The 13,915-nt window shown below is 43.2% G+C and overlaps 1 protein-coding gene across 2 annotated transcripts in view; it reads right to left on the bottom strand.

Annotated features, from left to right (window-relative positions):
- The window catches only part of AGTR1 (angiotensin II receptor type 1), a gene marked incomplete at its 5' end in the record, with an annotated part of 59,560 nt that overhangs the window by 13,732 nt on the left and 31,913 nt on the right, over positions 1-13,915 (bottom strand). Inside the window, one exon of one of the 2 annotated variants that reach the window (XR_014547969.1) lies at positions 1,230-2,554. Coding sequence is in view for 1 of the 2 variants with exons in the window: in XM_083613522.1 (XP_083469648.1) it covers positions 1,417-2,505 (1,089 nt within the window). Of the gene's footprint in view, positions 1-721; positions 2,555-13,915 lie in introns of those variants that run through there. The other variant, XM_083613522.1, reaches the window with a different exon arrangement.

Below are 13,915 nucleotides of genomic sequence, written 5' to 3' on the forward strand. Positions count from 1 at the left end.
AAGAGGTGTGCCAAACTTTGATAGATCAGCAAAACTTTGGTTTAATTGTGGTGAGGATAATACCAGTTTGGGGGGTGGACCAACATTTGCAAAAAAATAAAAAATAAATTAAGAATGCACCTAAGTACAAATTAAGCATAGGATCCACTACAGGGGTCTGTGCATTCTACTTGTAGGATATATTCTGACCAATCAACTGAAATCTAGACAGTGCAGGCATGCCCAAACTGTTCCTATTGCCTGAGTTTATGAGGACCCAAATTCACATGTGAATAAACTGTTTATGCATATTCACTGATTTGTCCTCAGTTTAAATCAGCAGCACTTCCTGGTTGACACACTTGACAATTTAACAAAAAATCAACCAGGAATTGACCAGGGAGGAAATCCGGTTCTCGAAACATTGGAGCAAGTTTACACATATAAATTTCCTTAATGGATCAGTCCCACAGATACAAAAGGATGCTACATGGAGTAAAACGTCACCACTCAGGATGATGTGCAAGATGGTCCACATTGGATTGGGTAAATTTGGTGAACTTCGACACCAATCACAAATCACTTCCTCACCCAATTCTTTTACACATATGGCCTCTACTCTCAAAACTCTTTAGGGCTCATATTATTGGAAGGAACATTTGTCTCATATAAACTACAAATAGATATAGTTCCACAGAAGTCAAGCGCTGAACATATATCTACAGAATGAAGCACTTTTGAATGAAATTTAGAACACAATTTTATGTGTTGCATTTAGTTGAATAGGTAACAAGCGTAATCTGAAAATTGAAACATTTTACACTTATGTGGTTTCATTCTACTTCAGATGTACACTCCTGCCTTATTTGAAAATTACCTCCAAATGTATGCTTGCCCAAGTTTCCTACTGACATTAGAATGGACTTTATGGTGTATATATGTAAATGTAGCATAGGTAGATTTTGATTACAATCAAGTAGTACATATGACATATAAATTCACATTCTTGAAAAACCTCGTGACTTTTACTTTGCTTTCATCGGTCTGAAAACAGGTCTTTCTTATGTCTCCTGTGTAATAGGCCCCAAAGGCAATGTCAGAGTTGCTTGTGCATGTTCAAAGCAAATCTCAGAGCCTTGATAGAATGAATTGGACCACACTTCCTAGCACATTTCAAGAGCTCTTCCACATACTATTGTCCCCCAAGCTTTAGAAAGGCAGGCTGATGGTGAATACCTCAGCTTACTTACTTTCATTAACATTTGCTGTAAACAACCAACAATCCTCTTCACAAGACGAAACGAGAGGCCACTGCTCAGTTTTAATAGGACAATGTGTCTCAGATGGTTAAACACTTAAAGCTGTGGTGGTTGGGACTCTGGGTGAACATCACTGTGCTGGCCAACTAGGTTGTGGAAAACATGCGCCACCAAGTCGTCACTCAGTGTCCAAGAACCCATTTTTGGGGGCTGTTAGGATTAGGTTTTCCGAAGGCCGATAGGAAAGAGAGGACATCTTTGTCGTGAAACTAGCGTGTCTGACATTGTGGGGGCTGTATTTCAGAAGCTGGAGGAAATATTTCCTGAAGTTCTTTCCAAAAAAGCCATAAAAGAGGGGATTGAGGCAGTTGTTAAAATACGCTAAGCAGATCGTGAAAGGCATGGCTGTATCCACAATGTCGATGATATTACAATCGGTGATCACACTGAGTTGAATCAGCACATCCAGAAAAGTGAATATTTGATGAGGAACCCAAGAAAAAAAGAAGAAAAGGACAATTGCAACAATCATCTTGAAAATATCATCGTTTCTGGTCTTGTTTTTCTGAATCTGGTATGCTTTCTTCAGGGCTTTCCAGATTAATATATAGCTTGTTAAAATGATCACAAAGGGGATCAAAAACCCCAGCATGTTTTTCGATAAGCCCAATCCAACTTTGAGTGTCGTGCCGTTGGTTGTGTTGGAGGGGGTCTGATACCGAAAAGCACATACCGTTATATTTTCATTTTCAATTAAGTATACGGTACGGTGGATAATCACAGGCAAGCTGGCAATGGCCGCCATCAGCCAGATGATGATGCAAGTTACCCGGGCAACAAGCATTGTGCGCTGAAGCCGGGACTTCATTGGGTGCACAATTGCCAAGTAACGGTCAATGCTGAGGCACGTCAGGAGAAACACGCTGGCATACAGGTTGAAGGTTGCTGCAGCCGAAGCTAACTTGCACAAGCCACTGCCAAAAGGCCAGCGGTATTGCATGGCAGCATTGGCCGCCCACAATGGCAAAGTCACGAGGAAACACAAATCAGCCAGTGCTAAATTGAACAGAAAGACACTTGCCACAGTTTTCAGCTTCATGAAGAAGTAAATAACAATCACCACCAAACTGTTTCCGAATATACCTATGATGAAGATGATGGTGTAAACAGTTGGAACAACAATTAGCATGTAGTTGTGCCTTCCCAGTGAGGGGCAGTCCACGTGAATTCTTTTCACAGTCTCTTCTGTGGACATATTTAGGAGCATCTTGATAAGTTCAGGTGGAGGCTATTTGGAAAATTAATTCCAGGCTCATCTGGGGAAGAAAAATGAGAATATTATCATTACTGTTTTGCCTTTATATTTTTTTTTTTGTGGTGGGGAGGACTTGTTCAACAGTTTCTTAACAGCAATTATGGTAGATGTTTAATACTCTAACTCAGTGTTCCCCAACCTTGGGCCTCCAGCTGTTTTTGGACTACAACTCCCATCATCCCTCGCTAGCAAGACCAGTGGTCAAGGATGATGGGAATTGCAGTCCAAAAACAGCTGGAGGCCCAAGGTTGGGGAACACTGCTCTAACTACATATTGGGACACGGGTGGCACTGTGGGTTAAACCACCGAGCCTAGGACTTGCCGGTCAGAAGGTCGGCGGTTCGAATCCCCACGACGGGGTGAGCTCCCGTTGCTCGGTCCCTGCTCCTGCCAACCTAGCAGCTCGAAAGCACATCAAAGTGCAAGTAGATAAATAGGTACCACTCTGGTGGGAAGGTAAACGCCGTTTCCATGCGCTGCTCTGGTTTGCCAGAAGTGGCTTAGTCATGCTGGCCACATGACCCGGAAGCTGTCTACGGACAAACGCCGGCTCCCTTGGCCAATAAAGTGAGATGAGCACCGCAACCCCAGAGTCGGTCACGACTGGACCTAATGGTCAGGGATCCCTTTACGTTTACCTTAAATTTCATGAATTAAATTTCGTATTCCGGAGAAGCCTGCATTATGCTCCAAATATTTAACCTAGTACTTTGATTTCAATTGGCATAAGTTATGTTATTTGGGTAGGGACCAGTGCTCACTGGAAAAGCACATGGACCTAAATTCAATCCCTGGCAACAGTTGTTGTTGTTGTTGTTTTAAAAAAGAATAAGAGTAGATTCACACTATACAGTTAAAGCACTATCCCACCACTTGCCATGACTGTTTCATGGCTTCTCCCAAAGAATTCTGGGAGCTGTAGTTTGTTAAGTGTGCTGAGAGTTGATAGGAGATCCCCTCCCCCCTCCAGACCTACAATTCTCAGAGTTTCCTGCAAAGAGAGATTGATTGTTAAACTACACTGAGAATTGTCGCTCTGCAGATGGGAGACAGGGGTCCCCTAACAACTCTGAGCAAGCGGCTCCATAGCAGTTTCCTATCTAGCAACCAATTTTAACAGTGGTATTGGAAAAATGGATATATAACCCTTTCCTGCCACCTTTCAGTAGCTTTGCAACTCGTGGAAGAAGAGAATTCCCATGTTGGAATGCAAGTTGGAATCACTAAAATGACCTCTAGGGGGAACGTTTATTCTCCTCTTCCATTGGTCCCCCACCCAGTCATCATTTTCATAAAACACACACACACACACACACACACACACACACACAGAGAGAGAGAGAGAGAGAGAGAGAGAGACTACACAGTAATGGTGGGTTACCTCACAATGTTATTGTATTCCACTTTGTCGCAGATCCACAACAATAGTGGGAAAGGGTGTTTGCTACTTGTTACATTCTTGAAACAATTCTCAGTATTGCACTGCATGTCTGCCACCTGCCCTTAGGTTGGTACATCAAACTGAAATCCAGGCATTAAGAGCTAAGCTTTAGATTGAGGATGGGAGATCTGTGACCTTCCATATGTTGTTGAGCTATGATTCTTATCATCCTTGATCAGTAGCCATGCTGGTGTTTAGAATTCCCGCTCCATGATTGCAGTCATGGGATTGTTGTCTATCACATGACGGTATATGTTTTGACTCCACAGAGTGGGAAGTGACGAAGACAGGATGTTTGTGTTACTGTGTTCAGTGAAGTGGTACTATTGTTCTTTGTTCTTTTTCTCTTTGCTGTCTGATGCTAGAGAGAGAAGGAGCCATGTTGCAGTGCTCCGTGTGCGTTTATATGTAAATAAAGTAGATTAGCCAAAATGCTGAGTTGCTGAGGTCTGTTACGCATCTTGCGCAAACTCTGCGGATCCCTAAGTGTGCTGGTGTCGGTTGACATCGGTCGCTGTGATGTTCAGGCTGAAGAAAGCTCATGAAGCTCCCGAACGATTGACCAGGAGGGAAAGAACATGCCAGTCATGTGTCTCTACCAGGGTCCTACTCAAGTGTAGGCTGAGCTCCTGACAACTGGCTGGGGCTGGTGGAAGTTGGAGTCCATCAACATCTGGAGGGCCACAAGTTCCCCATCCTTGTTTAGAACAATTTTATATCAATCGCAATGACTTCTTGAATTTAGGTATATTAATGTTTTCTTGCACTCTACAAGAACAAGGGACTGACTCAGTGCTTTTTTTCCTGGGGGTACGCATACCCCTAAACATTTTGTGAATCTAAGTTTGGTCTCATTGAGGGGCAGTATTTCAATATGAGTAGGAAAATGAGAGTACCCCTTAACATTTTTTTAAAGGAAAAAAAGCACTGGACTGACCTAAGCAACCTGGACATTACATCATGAAAAATGAATGAAATGTTGTTCTTTCCACTGCAGTATCTTATCAATGTAAATGCCAAATATAGCACAACTGCTAGATCCCAGATATCTTGGTGTTCTGTTTAGGTTATATTATGGATCAAAATAATCAGCATCTGAGTAACATTCATAGGCTATGTTTTGGCTGCTCACTGGAGACCAAGACAAACAACGCAATTAAATATGTTTTTAGTGAATCATTTAAGAGGTCGTCTTGGATCATGGAAGTTTAATAGCTGTTAATGAAAACAAAACCTCTTGGCATTCAGAAACTTGTCTATCTGAACTTACGTGGATCTCTTGCCAAAAGTTAATTTGTGTCTGATTAGCAAGCATATTGGCTTTATTCTTAAACTCACTTTGGGTATGCTAAGTCACTATGATTAAAATAAATATGAGCCAAAATCAATGAACCAAACATGTTTTCTTGCTGATTGTAATGGAATAATAGTATGAAGAAATTGTATATTTGGGGTGTGTTGCCTGTAACAGGAAAGTAGTTAGTTGTTCCATTGGCAGAAGCAGCAGCCATGTATTGTGAATTCACATAAGATCTGTTCACATGACATCATACACCCTGTAATCACATTCCTGGTTGGTGCAGGTTCAGAAGGGTCTTTTGAATAGTTAATAGGTACAAACTGAGTTTTACAGGATCCCAGAATGTGTGGACTGATCCTCTAGACCAATGATGGCCAAACCTGACCCTCCAGCTGTTTTGGGACTACAACTCCCATCATCCCTAGCTAACAGGACCAGTGGTCAGGGATGATGGGAACTGTAGTCCCAAAACAGCTGGAAGGCCAAGTTTGGCCATCACTGCTCTAGACATACAGTTCATACTTGTGTAGGGTTTGTTCACAAGGTCTGCTGAATGCATGCACCTCAGGGTGGGGGTAGTGGATACCAACCTGCCTTACCTACATTCATTCATGTGCATGCCATGTCATGTGAATAGGACTTTAGTAAGAGATACATAAAGAGAGTATAATACTCAGCAAAATGAGCAGGAGGGTATTTCTGAAGCAAGTGAAGTAATAGACACTACTATCTAAAGAGAGGGCCCCCTCTTAAAACCATTAAATCCAGAATTTAAAAATTTAGGGGTGTGCTCAACTAATTTTTCAGTGGGTAGGCCCATTGAAATTCATGGTCATGACTAATGTAGGGCCATTAATTTTGATGGATTTAGTTAGTTGATAAAAGTTAGTTGAACACCACCCTTAGAATTGCCTAACTGCAGCACTGGTTGAAGCTATATTTATTCCTGGATAGAAACTTGACTGCACTCTGTGATTCCATGGCTACTTGTTGTTTAATTGACAAATTGTGGGGGTGCAGTATTGCAAAAGAGCATGTTAACTCTGGATATCTGCAATGACTCCTGGATATAATTCCATTATAGCAAAAGTGCTGTTTCACAGAGGACGAGTGCTACGGAATGCACTTATATTAGCTAAGGATCATTCAGTTTCTTAGGAATTGCGCTAGCACTGAATACCTAATTATGTGTAACTGAATATCAAACTTTTGTCAAGGACCACAATTTAATTTCCCCTATTCATGGGAAATTTGACTGTAAATTATAGTTTAGGCACCTCTCAGAAAGAATCTTTGTTATTTCTATGAAGTTTAAAAAGTTAAGGCAGATATTTTAAACGGAGGTTTCTCAATAATTCCTGCTTTGAAGAAATAAAGCAATATACTGACCACAGAAGGTCCCATTTTAGGGTTTTTAAACATGTGCAACATTTGACACACCCTAGTGCCAAAACTATTAGCCTCATTATTAATTAGGATTGCCTTTCAGTTCGCCGCAAAAAAGAATAAAGAGAATTGCCTTTTGGCGAATCATAAGGCTGCCATCACATTATGCTTTTAAAGCTCTATGATAACACTTTAAGGAGCCATGGCTTGCCCCCTCCAAAGAATTCTGGGAGCTGTGATTTGCAAAGGCTGCGGAGAGTTGTTATGAGACCCCTGTTCCGCTCCCAGAGCTATACTTTTCAGAGTGATTTAAAAATCAATCCTTCTTCAAGGGGTACTCTGGAAACTGTAGCCATATGAGGGAAATATAGGCTTACCGTATTTTTCGCCCCATAGGACGCACCGGCCCATAGGACGCATCAAGTTTTTTGGAGGGGAAATGAAGGGAAAAAAATTTATTTCCCCCCCAGGCGCTTGTGGTGCCGGCAGCGGGGAGAAGCGCTCTTCTCCCCGCAGCCCGCCTTCAGACCAGGTCCGGGGACAGCGGGGAGACACGCTGCGCCTCCCAGCTGTCCCCGGAGCTTGCGGGGCAGGCAGCGGGGAGAAGCGCTCTTCTCCCCGCCGCCCGCCTTCAGATCAGGTCCGGGGACAGCGGGGAGACGCTGCGCCTCCCCACTGTCCCCGGAGCTTGCGGGGCTGGCGGCGGGGTCTCCCCGCCGTCAGCCTCCAAACCACTTCGGGAGACAGCAGGATGGCGGCGTTCCGCCTCCCTCTGTCCCCCGACCTTGTGGGGCTGGCGCTGGGGTTCTCCCCTCTCACTCTCCAGGCTTCAGTGAAAGCCTGCATTCGCCCCATAGGACGCACACACATTTCCCCTTCATTTTTGGAGGGGAAAAAGTGCGTCCTATAGGGCGAAAAATACAGTACTTTCAGCGGCACTACTTGGGAATTAAGGTTCCATTGGGTCACCAGCCTCTTTTGGCCAGCAGACACAAATGGAATTTTGGGTGCATGGTAGAAGACAGTCTAAATCAGGGGTGCTTCTGGACTCCAACTCCCACCAGCCCCTTCCCAGAATGTCTGATGGTTGTGGCTGCACTCCAGCAACATCGGGGTCACAGGTTCCCCGGCCCTGTTCCAGATGATGCAGTGAATGAACTACCGTATTGGCCTGAATATAAGCCGCACCTTTAAAATTCAAAGGGGGGAGGGGGAGACAATACCCGAATATAAGTCACTCCCTTGAAATTCCACAGGCACTCACACCTGTAAATGACAAATGTAGAAGAAAATCCTACTGGTAATAGAGTGGCCCCGCAAGTGGCTTAAACACTTTGACACGATCGACCATAACATCCTTCTGGACCGTCTAGAGGGGCTGGGAGCTGGGGGCACTGTCATACAGTGGTTCCGCTCCTTTCTCCTGGGCCGTGTCCAGAAAGTGGTGGTGGGGGGATGAGTGTTCAGACCCCTGGGCTCTCACTTGTGGGGTGCCTCAGGGTTCCGTCCTCTCCCCCATGCTTTTTAATATCTATATGAAGCCGCTGGGAGAGATCATCAGGGGGTTTGGGCTGGGTGTTCATCAGTATGCAGATGACACCCAGCTCTACCTCTCCATTAAATCAGAACCAGTGAAGGCGGTGAAGGTTCTGTCTGAGTGCCTGGAGGCGGTTGGAGGATGGATGGCGGCTAACAGATTGAGGTTGAATCCTGACAAGACAGAAGTACTGTTTTGGGGGGACAGGGGGCGGGCGGGTGTGGGGGATTCCCTGGGGTAACTGTGCCCCTGAAGGACCAGATGCACAGCCTGGGAGTCATTTTGGACTCACAGCTGTCCATGGAGGTGCAGGTTAATTCTGTGTCCAGGGCAGCTGTCTGCCAGCTCCACCTGGTACGCAGGCTAAGACCCTACCTGCCCATGGACTGTCTCACCAGAGTGGTGCATGCTCTAGTTATCTCCCGCTTGGACTACTGCAACGCGCTCTACGTGGGGCTACCTTTGAAGGTGACCCAGAAACTGCAATTAATCCAGAATGCGGCAGCTAGACTGGTGACTGGGAGTGGCTGCCAGGACCACATAACACCGGTTCTGAGAGATCTGCATTGGCTCCCAGTACGTTTCCGAGCACAATTCAAAGTGTTGGTGCTGACCTTTAAAGCCCTAAATGGCCTCAGTCCTGTATACCTGAAGGAGCGTCTCCACCCCCATTGTTCAGCCCGGACACTGAGATCCAGCGCCGAGGGCCTTCTGGCGGTTCCCTCATTGCGAGAAGTAAGGTTACAGGGAACCAGACATAGGGCCTTCTTGGTAGTGGCGCCCACCCTGTGGAACACCCTCCCTTCAGATGTGAAGGAAATAAGTAGCTATCCTATCTTTAAAAGACATCTGAAGGCATCTGAAGTTTTTAATATTTAATGCTGTATTGTTTTTAATACTTGATTGGGATCTGCCCAGAGTGGCTGGGGAAACTCAGCCAGATGGGCGGGGTATAAATAATAATTTTTTATTTATTTATTTATTTATTTATTTATTATTATTATTATTATTATTATTATTATTATTATTATTATTACCGTTTTGTAGCACCATAAAGGCAAATCAATACTGCACTGTCAATACCATGTGTCTGTTGCAGCAGTGATATCGTAAAAGCCAATTTTTGTAAGGTTGCGAATTTAAGCTGAACTTTAACTTTTCACGGTTGGAATTGGGGGGGGGGGCGTGCATCTTATATTTGGGCCAATATGGTATTATAATCTGCTGAATAAAACCACCTTAGTTTGGAATTTTGAGGGCATGAAATAAGAGGACCATGAACTTTCAGAGAAAGTATGCCACTGAGTTCCAGTTGCTGGGGGAAGGCTATAACTTTCTTGCCCTGGTCACTTTCCTAGAGACCCCCGGTTGGCCATTATGGGTGGGAAACAGGTTCTTGTTTGGTCTGCTCAAGGAATCTTTGTATGTCCCCATTCAGATGTTGCCTATTTTAATTGCACAAGATAATATCCTTCAATATGTTAAGTCCTGAAACCAGGATGTGTGTCTTCCCATCCGTGCTCCTGTGTGAGTCATCTGATCCGCTTGAGACCACAAAAGACACATTTCTTGAGGGGCGCTCTCATGGTGCCCCAAAATGTGTGTTTTGGGGTGCTGTGTGAGATTGCAGCCCTGAAAAAGGTGCTTTTTCTGGGGTGAGATCTCGGTGCAAAATTGCGAGAGATCACAGCACCCAAAATTATTGCCATGCTCTTGTGAGGAAAAATGGGGTGTCCTGGTTTTCCCAGGACATTTGGAGGGCATGCAAGGTATAGTGACGGCCTTTCTTGTTTGCTCATTAAGAAATACTATTTGGTATTGTAGATTCCTGGAACAGGACAGCTGTGTGACTTTCTCACGATAAAGTTTAAGTGAGATATTTTTGTAACCTTATCACCTGTATGACCTTGCCAAGCTATTTGTTTGAGGTTATATTACTTTGAGAAATAACGGCCAAGGGGCCCAGTGTCTAAGCTGCACTGAGGAACTATTGCTAAGATCCAAATTGGATTTTTATAGTCAAGGGAACTTATAACGCTTCCAAAGGTAGCACCGATAAAAGATGTTCTTCAGGAAATCCACAGCTGGTGCACTGGTATGAAAATCTGAAAGCAAGTGAAAAGCTTAACAACTGAAGCAGAAACACATCCTTTTTGAAGTGGAAAATCAAGATGGCAGCTACCACCAATGTGATGCGGCATAACAGCTTGGAACATACCTACGCCTTGCACTAAATTATCTCCCTTTCTTTGCCAGGAAACATGAAGATTTAGTTATAAAAACTGTAGCATGGTGATTTCTCCATTTACTGCAATACATTTCATTTACATTATCACTAATCTAGGGAAAGTGCAAAATTTCTCTAGACAATGCATGAAAGACACTTAAATCGGGAGGAGCATTCGTTCTTAAGAGCCGACCAAACGATTACAAACATTTCACGGCTACATTCTGGGTATCAGTGATAGTGGCAGATTACCCAGCTGCATAATTCTGTGCTGATCAAAATACCTATGTGATGCACTCTGGATCTGTTCAAACCATCAATAGTTGTCCTGTATTTCATTAAGAGGTAAATTGCAGAAATTTGCATTCTGTAACCATAATGAACTTTCCTCCCCGCCCCCTTGCTTTTTAAATGTTAGCTAACTATAGAAAAGGGAAAATAGTGAAATTGGCCTTGACCTTTTCAAAGATATATTAAAAAACAACAGCTTTGTATTTTGATAGATCACCCTGTAATTAGTTATTATAATGAAATTAATTTAATGAGCTTTGCAGAGCTGTGTAGAGTCTACACAGCAATTAAGCAGGAACATAATTTAATTTGTGTTTTCTTTCATCAGGCTTCATATTTGCTTCTATTTCCCATCATGCTCCCATTTTGTTGATTAACTATAACAAATACACTTAAAAAGAGGTCATAAAGGGAAATTTGCAGGATACAACCCGATCTTCTTTTCTTCATGAATGTTTAGAAATGCTTTAAGAAATGACAGTCCAAACTTTTGCACACTTACTACTAAAGAACAGAGATAGGCAAAAGTGTCAATTTTGTTTTCTCAATTTTTTAATCTTAAATTCAGTTCTCCATATTTCCATATCAGTTTTTAATGTGTGTCTTTGTGCTTTTAAAGGTCTCATGAAAATATAAGCTTAGTGCCATTTAGGTTTCCTACAGATACTTAAGATTCACCATGGGGAGGCCTTAAATCTAAACTTGCTTGTAGAAACAAAACATTAAAAATATTGTTCCAGAGAAGAATAGTGGCAAAATGCCTTCCTGACTGAAGTAATAACTGCAGGGCTTCTTTTGGCTTTGGAACTTGTGAAATGCAGGCCAGAGAGAGAGAGAGAGAGAGAGAGAGAGAGAGAGAGAGAGAGGTTACTGGATATTGCTCTCATTTTAACATGGAACCAATGCCTCAATCTGATCTCTATAAATGTGCTGCCTAAAATATAGTCACTGTAACCTTTCAAAATCAAGCAGAAGAGTGGCCATTACAGCTAGCTGGATTACCAAGCTGTTACTTGCATCCCATGGTTGGTTGCTACTTGGAAATGAAGGTCTTCCAAATGCCACAGCACAGCCTGAAAATACTGGGATGGACGCAGAGATGCATCTGCCAATAAAGGGGGATTTCCCCATTGGAGGAACTGCTTCTGGATCCAACTCACGGTTCTCTAAAGATACACTAGAAGCCTCCACCAGAGAATCCAGTTAAAATTATTGTTGTGAGGGTGGGTTTTTCTTGGTCATGGTAGGGGCTGGGAGTTAGGCTGTAGACGCGAGTTTCTTCTAATTCCTGGATTCAGTAAGCCTTTGAATCTGATGGAAGATCCCACTGTTGAATTAGCCAGGCAAGGGCCACAAAGCCCCTAAGTATAAGTTGGTATAAGAAGTTTGCTCTGTGCCAGAGGGCAAATGGGTGGCCCCCTCCCTCACCTGGTGGGTCGTGAGAAGGACAAAGACCAGAATTGGGTGTGTGAGAGAGCTGGACTAGAAGTAGGAAGAAGGCAGGAACCAGAGAGTGAGAAACATGCTTGATTCCTGCTTGAATCCAAGACTTTGGCTATGGTAGAAGAAATACCTTCTGGGGTGTTATATATGTGAGCCCCTCTTACATAGTATATAAATAAACCATATATCATATACAGTGCTATTTTTCTAGAAAAAGAGGTGCTGGAACTCACCATGAACACCTCCTTTGTTTTCTTATTATGGCAATGGCGCCAACCTGAGAGGTGCCGGAACTGAGTTCTGGTGAGTTACAGCTGCATATATATAATAAAGACACCACAATGTTGTTGTGGAAAAAAACCACCTGTTTTATTTAAGGACAAGGGAAAAGTCTTGAAAGTTTGTGGCAACAATGTTGGTTCCAGTCTCACACTTTTCTGCACTTGCCTCTTATAGTGTTACAGTTGCTGTTTGATCCAACATTTTAAAGAGCGACTTTGTAGCTGGTTGTCTGCCACTTTGGCCATATGTCATTGTTATTGGAGAGTGGCGGCCCATCCGCACTACACATTCAAAGCAGTATCATATCACTATAAACAGCCATGGATCCCCCATGCCTGAGAATCCTGGGAACTGTAATTTGTTAAGAGCGCTGAGAATTATTAGGGGACCCCCTATTCCCTTCACTGAGCTACAGTTCTCAGAGTGGTTTAAGCATCAATCCCTCTTCCCAGGGAATCATTTCAGAAGACTAGCTGAATAAAGACGATGAAAAAAATCTGAACACCCCCCCCCGAAGTCATACCAGTATAAATGACAAATGTGGAAAGCCCCCAAAGTAAAAATAAAAATGGAGCAGTAGATTAGTTTTTGTTTTTAACTTCCTGAGTAAGTATTCTGATAAAAGGTCAAAACTTCTAGTTGGCAAGACTATGACAATCATCACAATTATAGATGCCAAACTGCTTTTTATATGCTGCTGTTATCTTTTGACTAATGCATGTGATGGGTGCAAATTAATTCCATAGATATACAATTCCAACTGGAACCCTGGCAACAATATAATAGTAGTAGATTGACCTCTTTTTAGGACTGGCAAGGCACAGAAAGCTTTTGTTAACAGAGCAGACATTCAAGCAAGTATAAATGGTGGTGGTGGGGGCTGCTTGAGGCTCCATTTTTCAACAAATTATCTAGGGAGCTGCTAATCCCTGTTGTACATGACTGTCCTGTTTGACCTTTTATTTTTTATTTTTAATTACAATGATTATGATAAGTCACTGATGAGAATGTGCTGCTCAGACTGTTCCACCAACCATTATTTAGCACTCTACTCATTTCCTATGTTGGACGATCATGCCTTCTAATTAAACTGCCTGAGATAACAGAGGAGGATGCTGGGCCTCTGCAAGGTAAACAGCTCTTTGCTGAATGAAAAACGAGATGCAAGTGACTGCAGCTTCCTGCGAGAACTTCATTAACCGTAATCATGTAACCGAACGCCACAAGCCAGATTTCAAGCTCACATAAACTTGCAGTGTTTGCTTTCTGACAAGGACTTTTGAGATAGCAAGCAGCCATGGAGCCTGTCGAAAGGTCAGCAGAGTGCCATGACTCTCTTTTGCAAATGGAATGAAAGCGTCACTCTTTGTGGGTGCATATATGGTTGGCGTCGGGGACGCGGGTGGCACTGTGGTCTAAACCACAGAGCCTAGGGCTTGCTGATCAGAAGGTTG

This window comes from Podarcis filfolensis (assembly GCF_964270895.1).
Source record: "Podarcis filfolensis genome assembly, chromosome: 5".
In the NCBI taxonomy this organism is placed as follows: Eukaryota; Metazoa; Chordata; class Lepidosauria; order Squamata; family Lacertidae; genus Podarcis; species Podarcis filfolensis.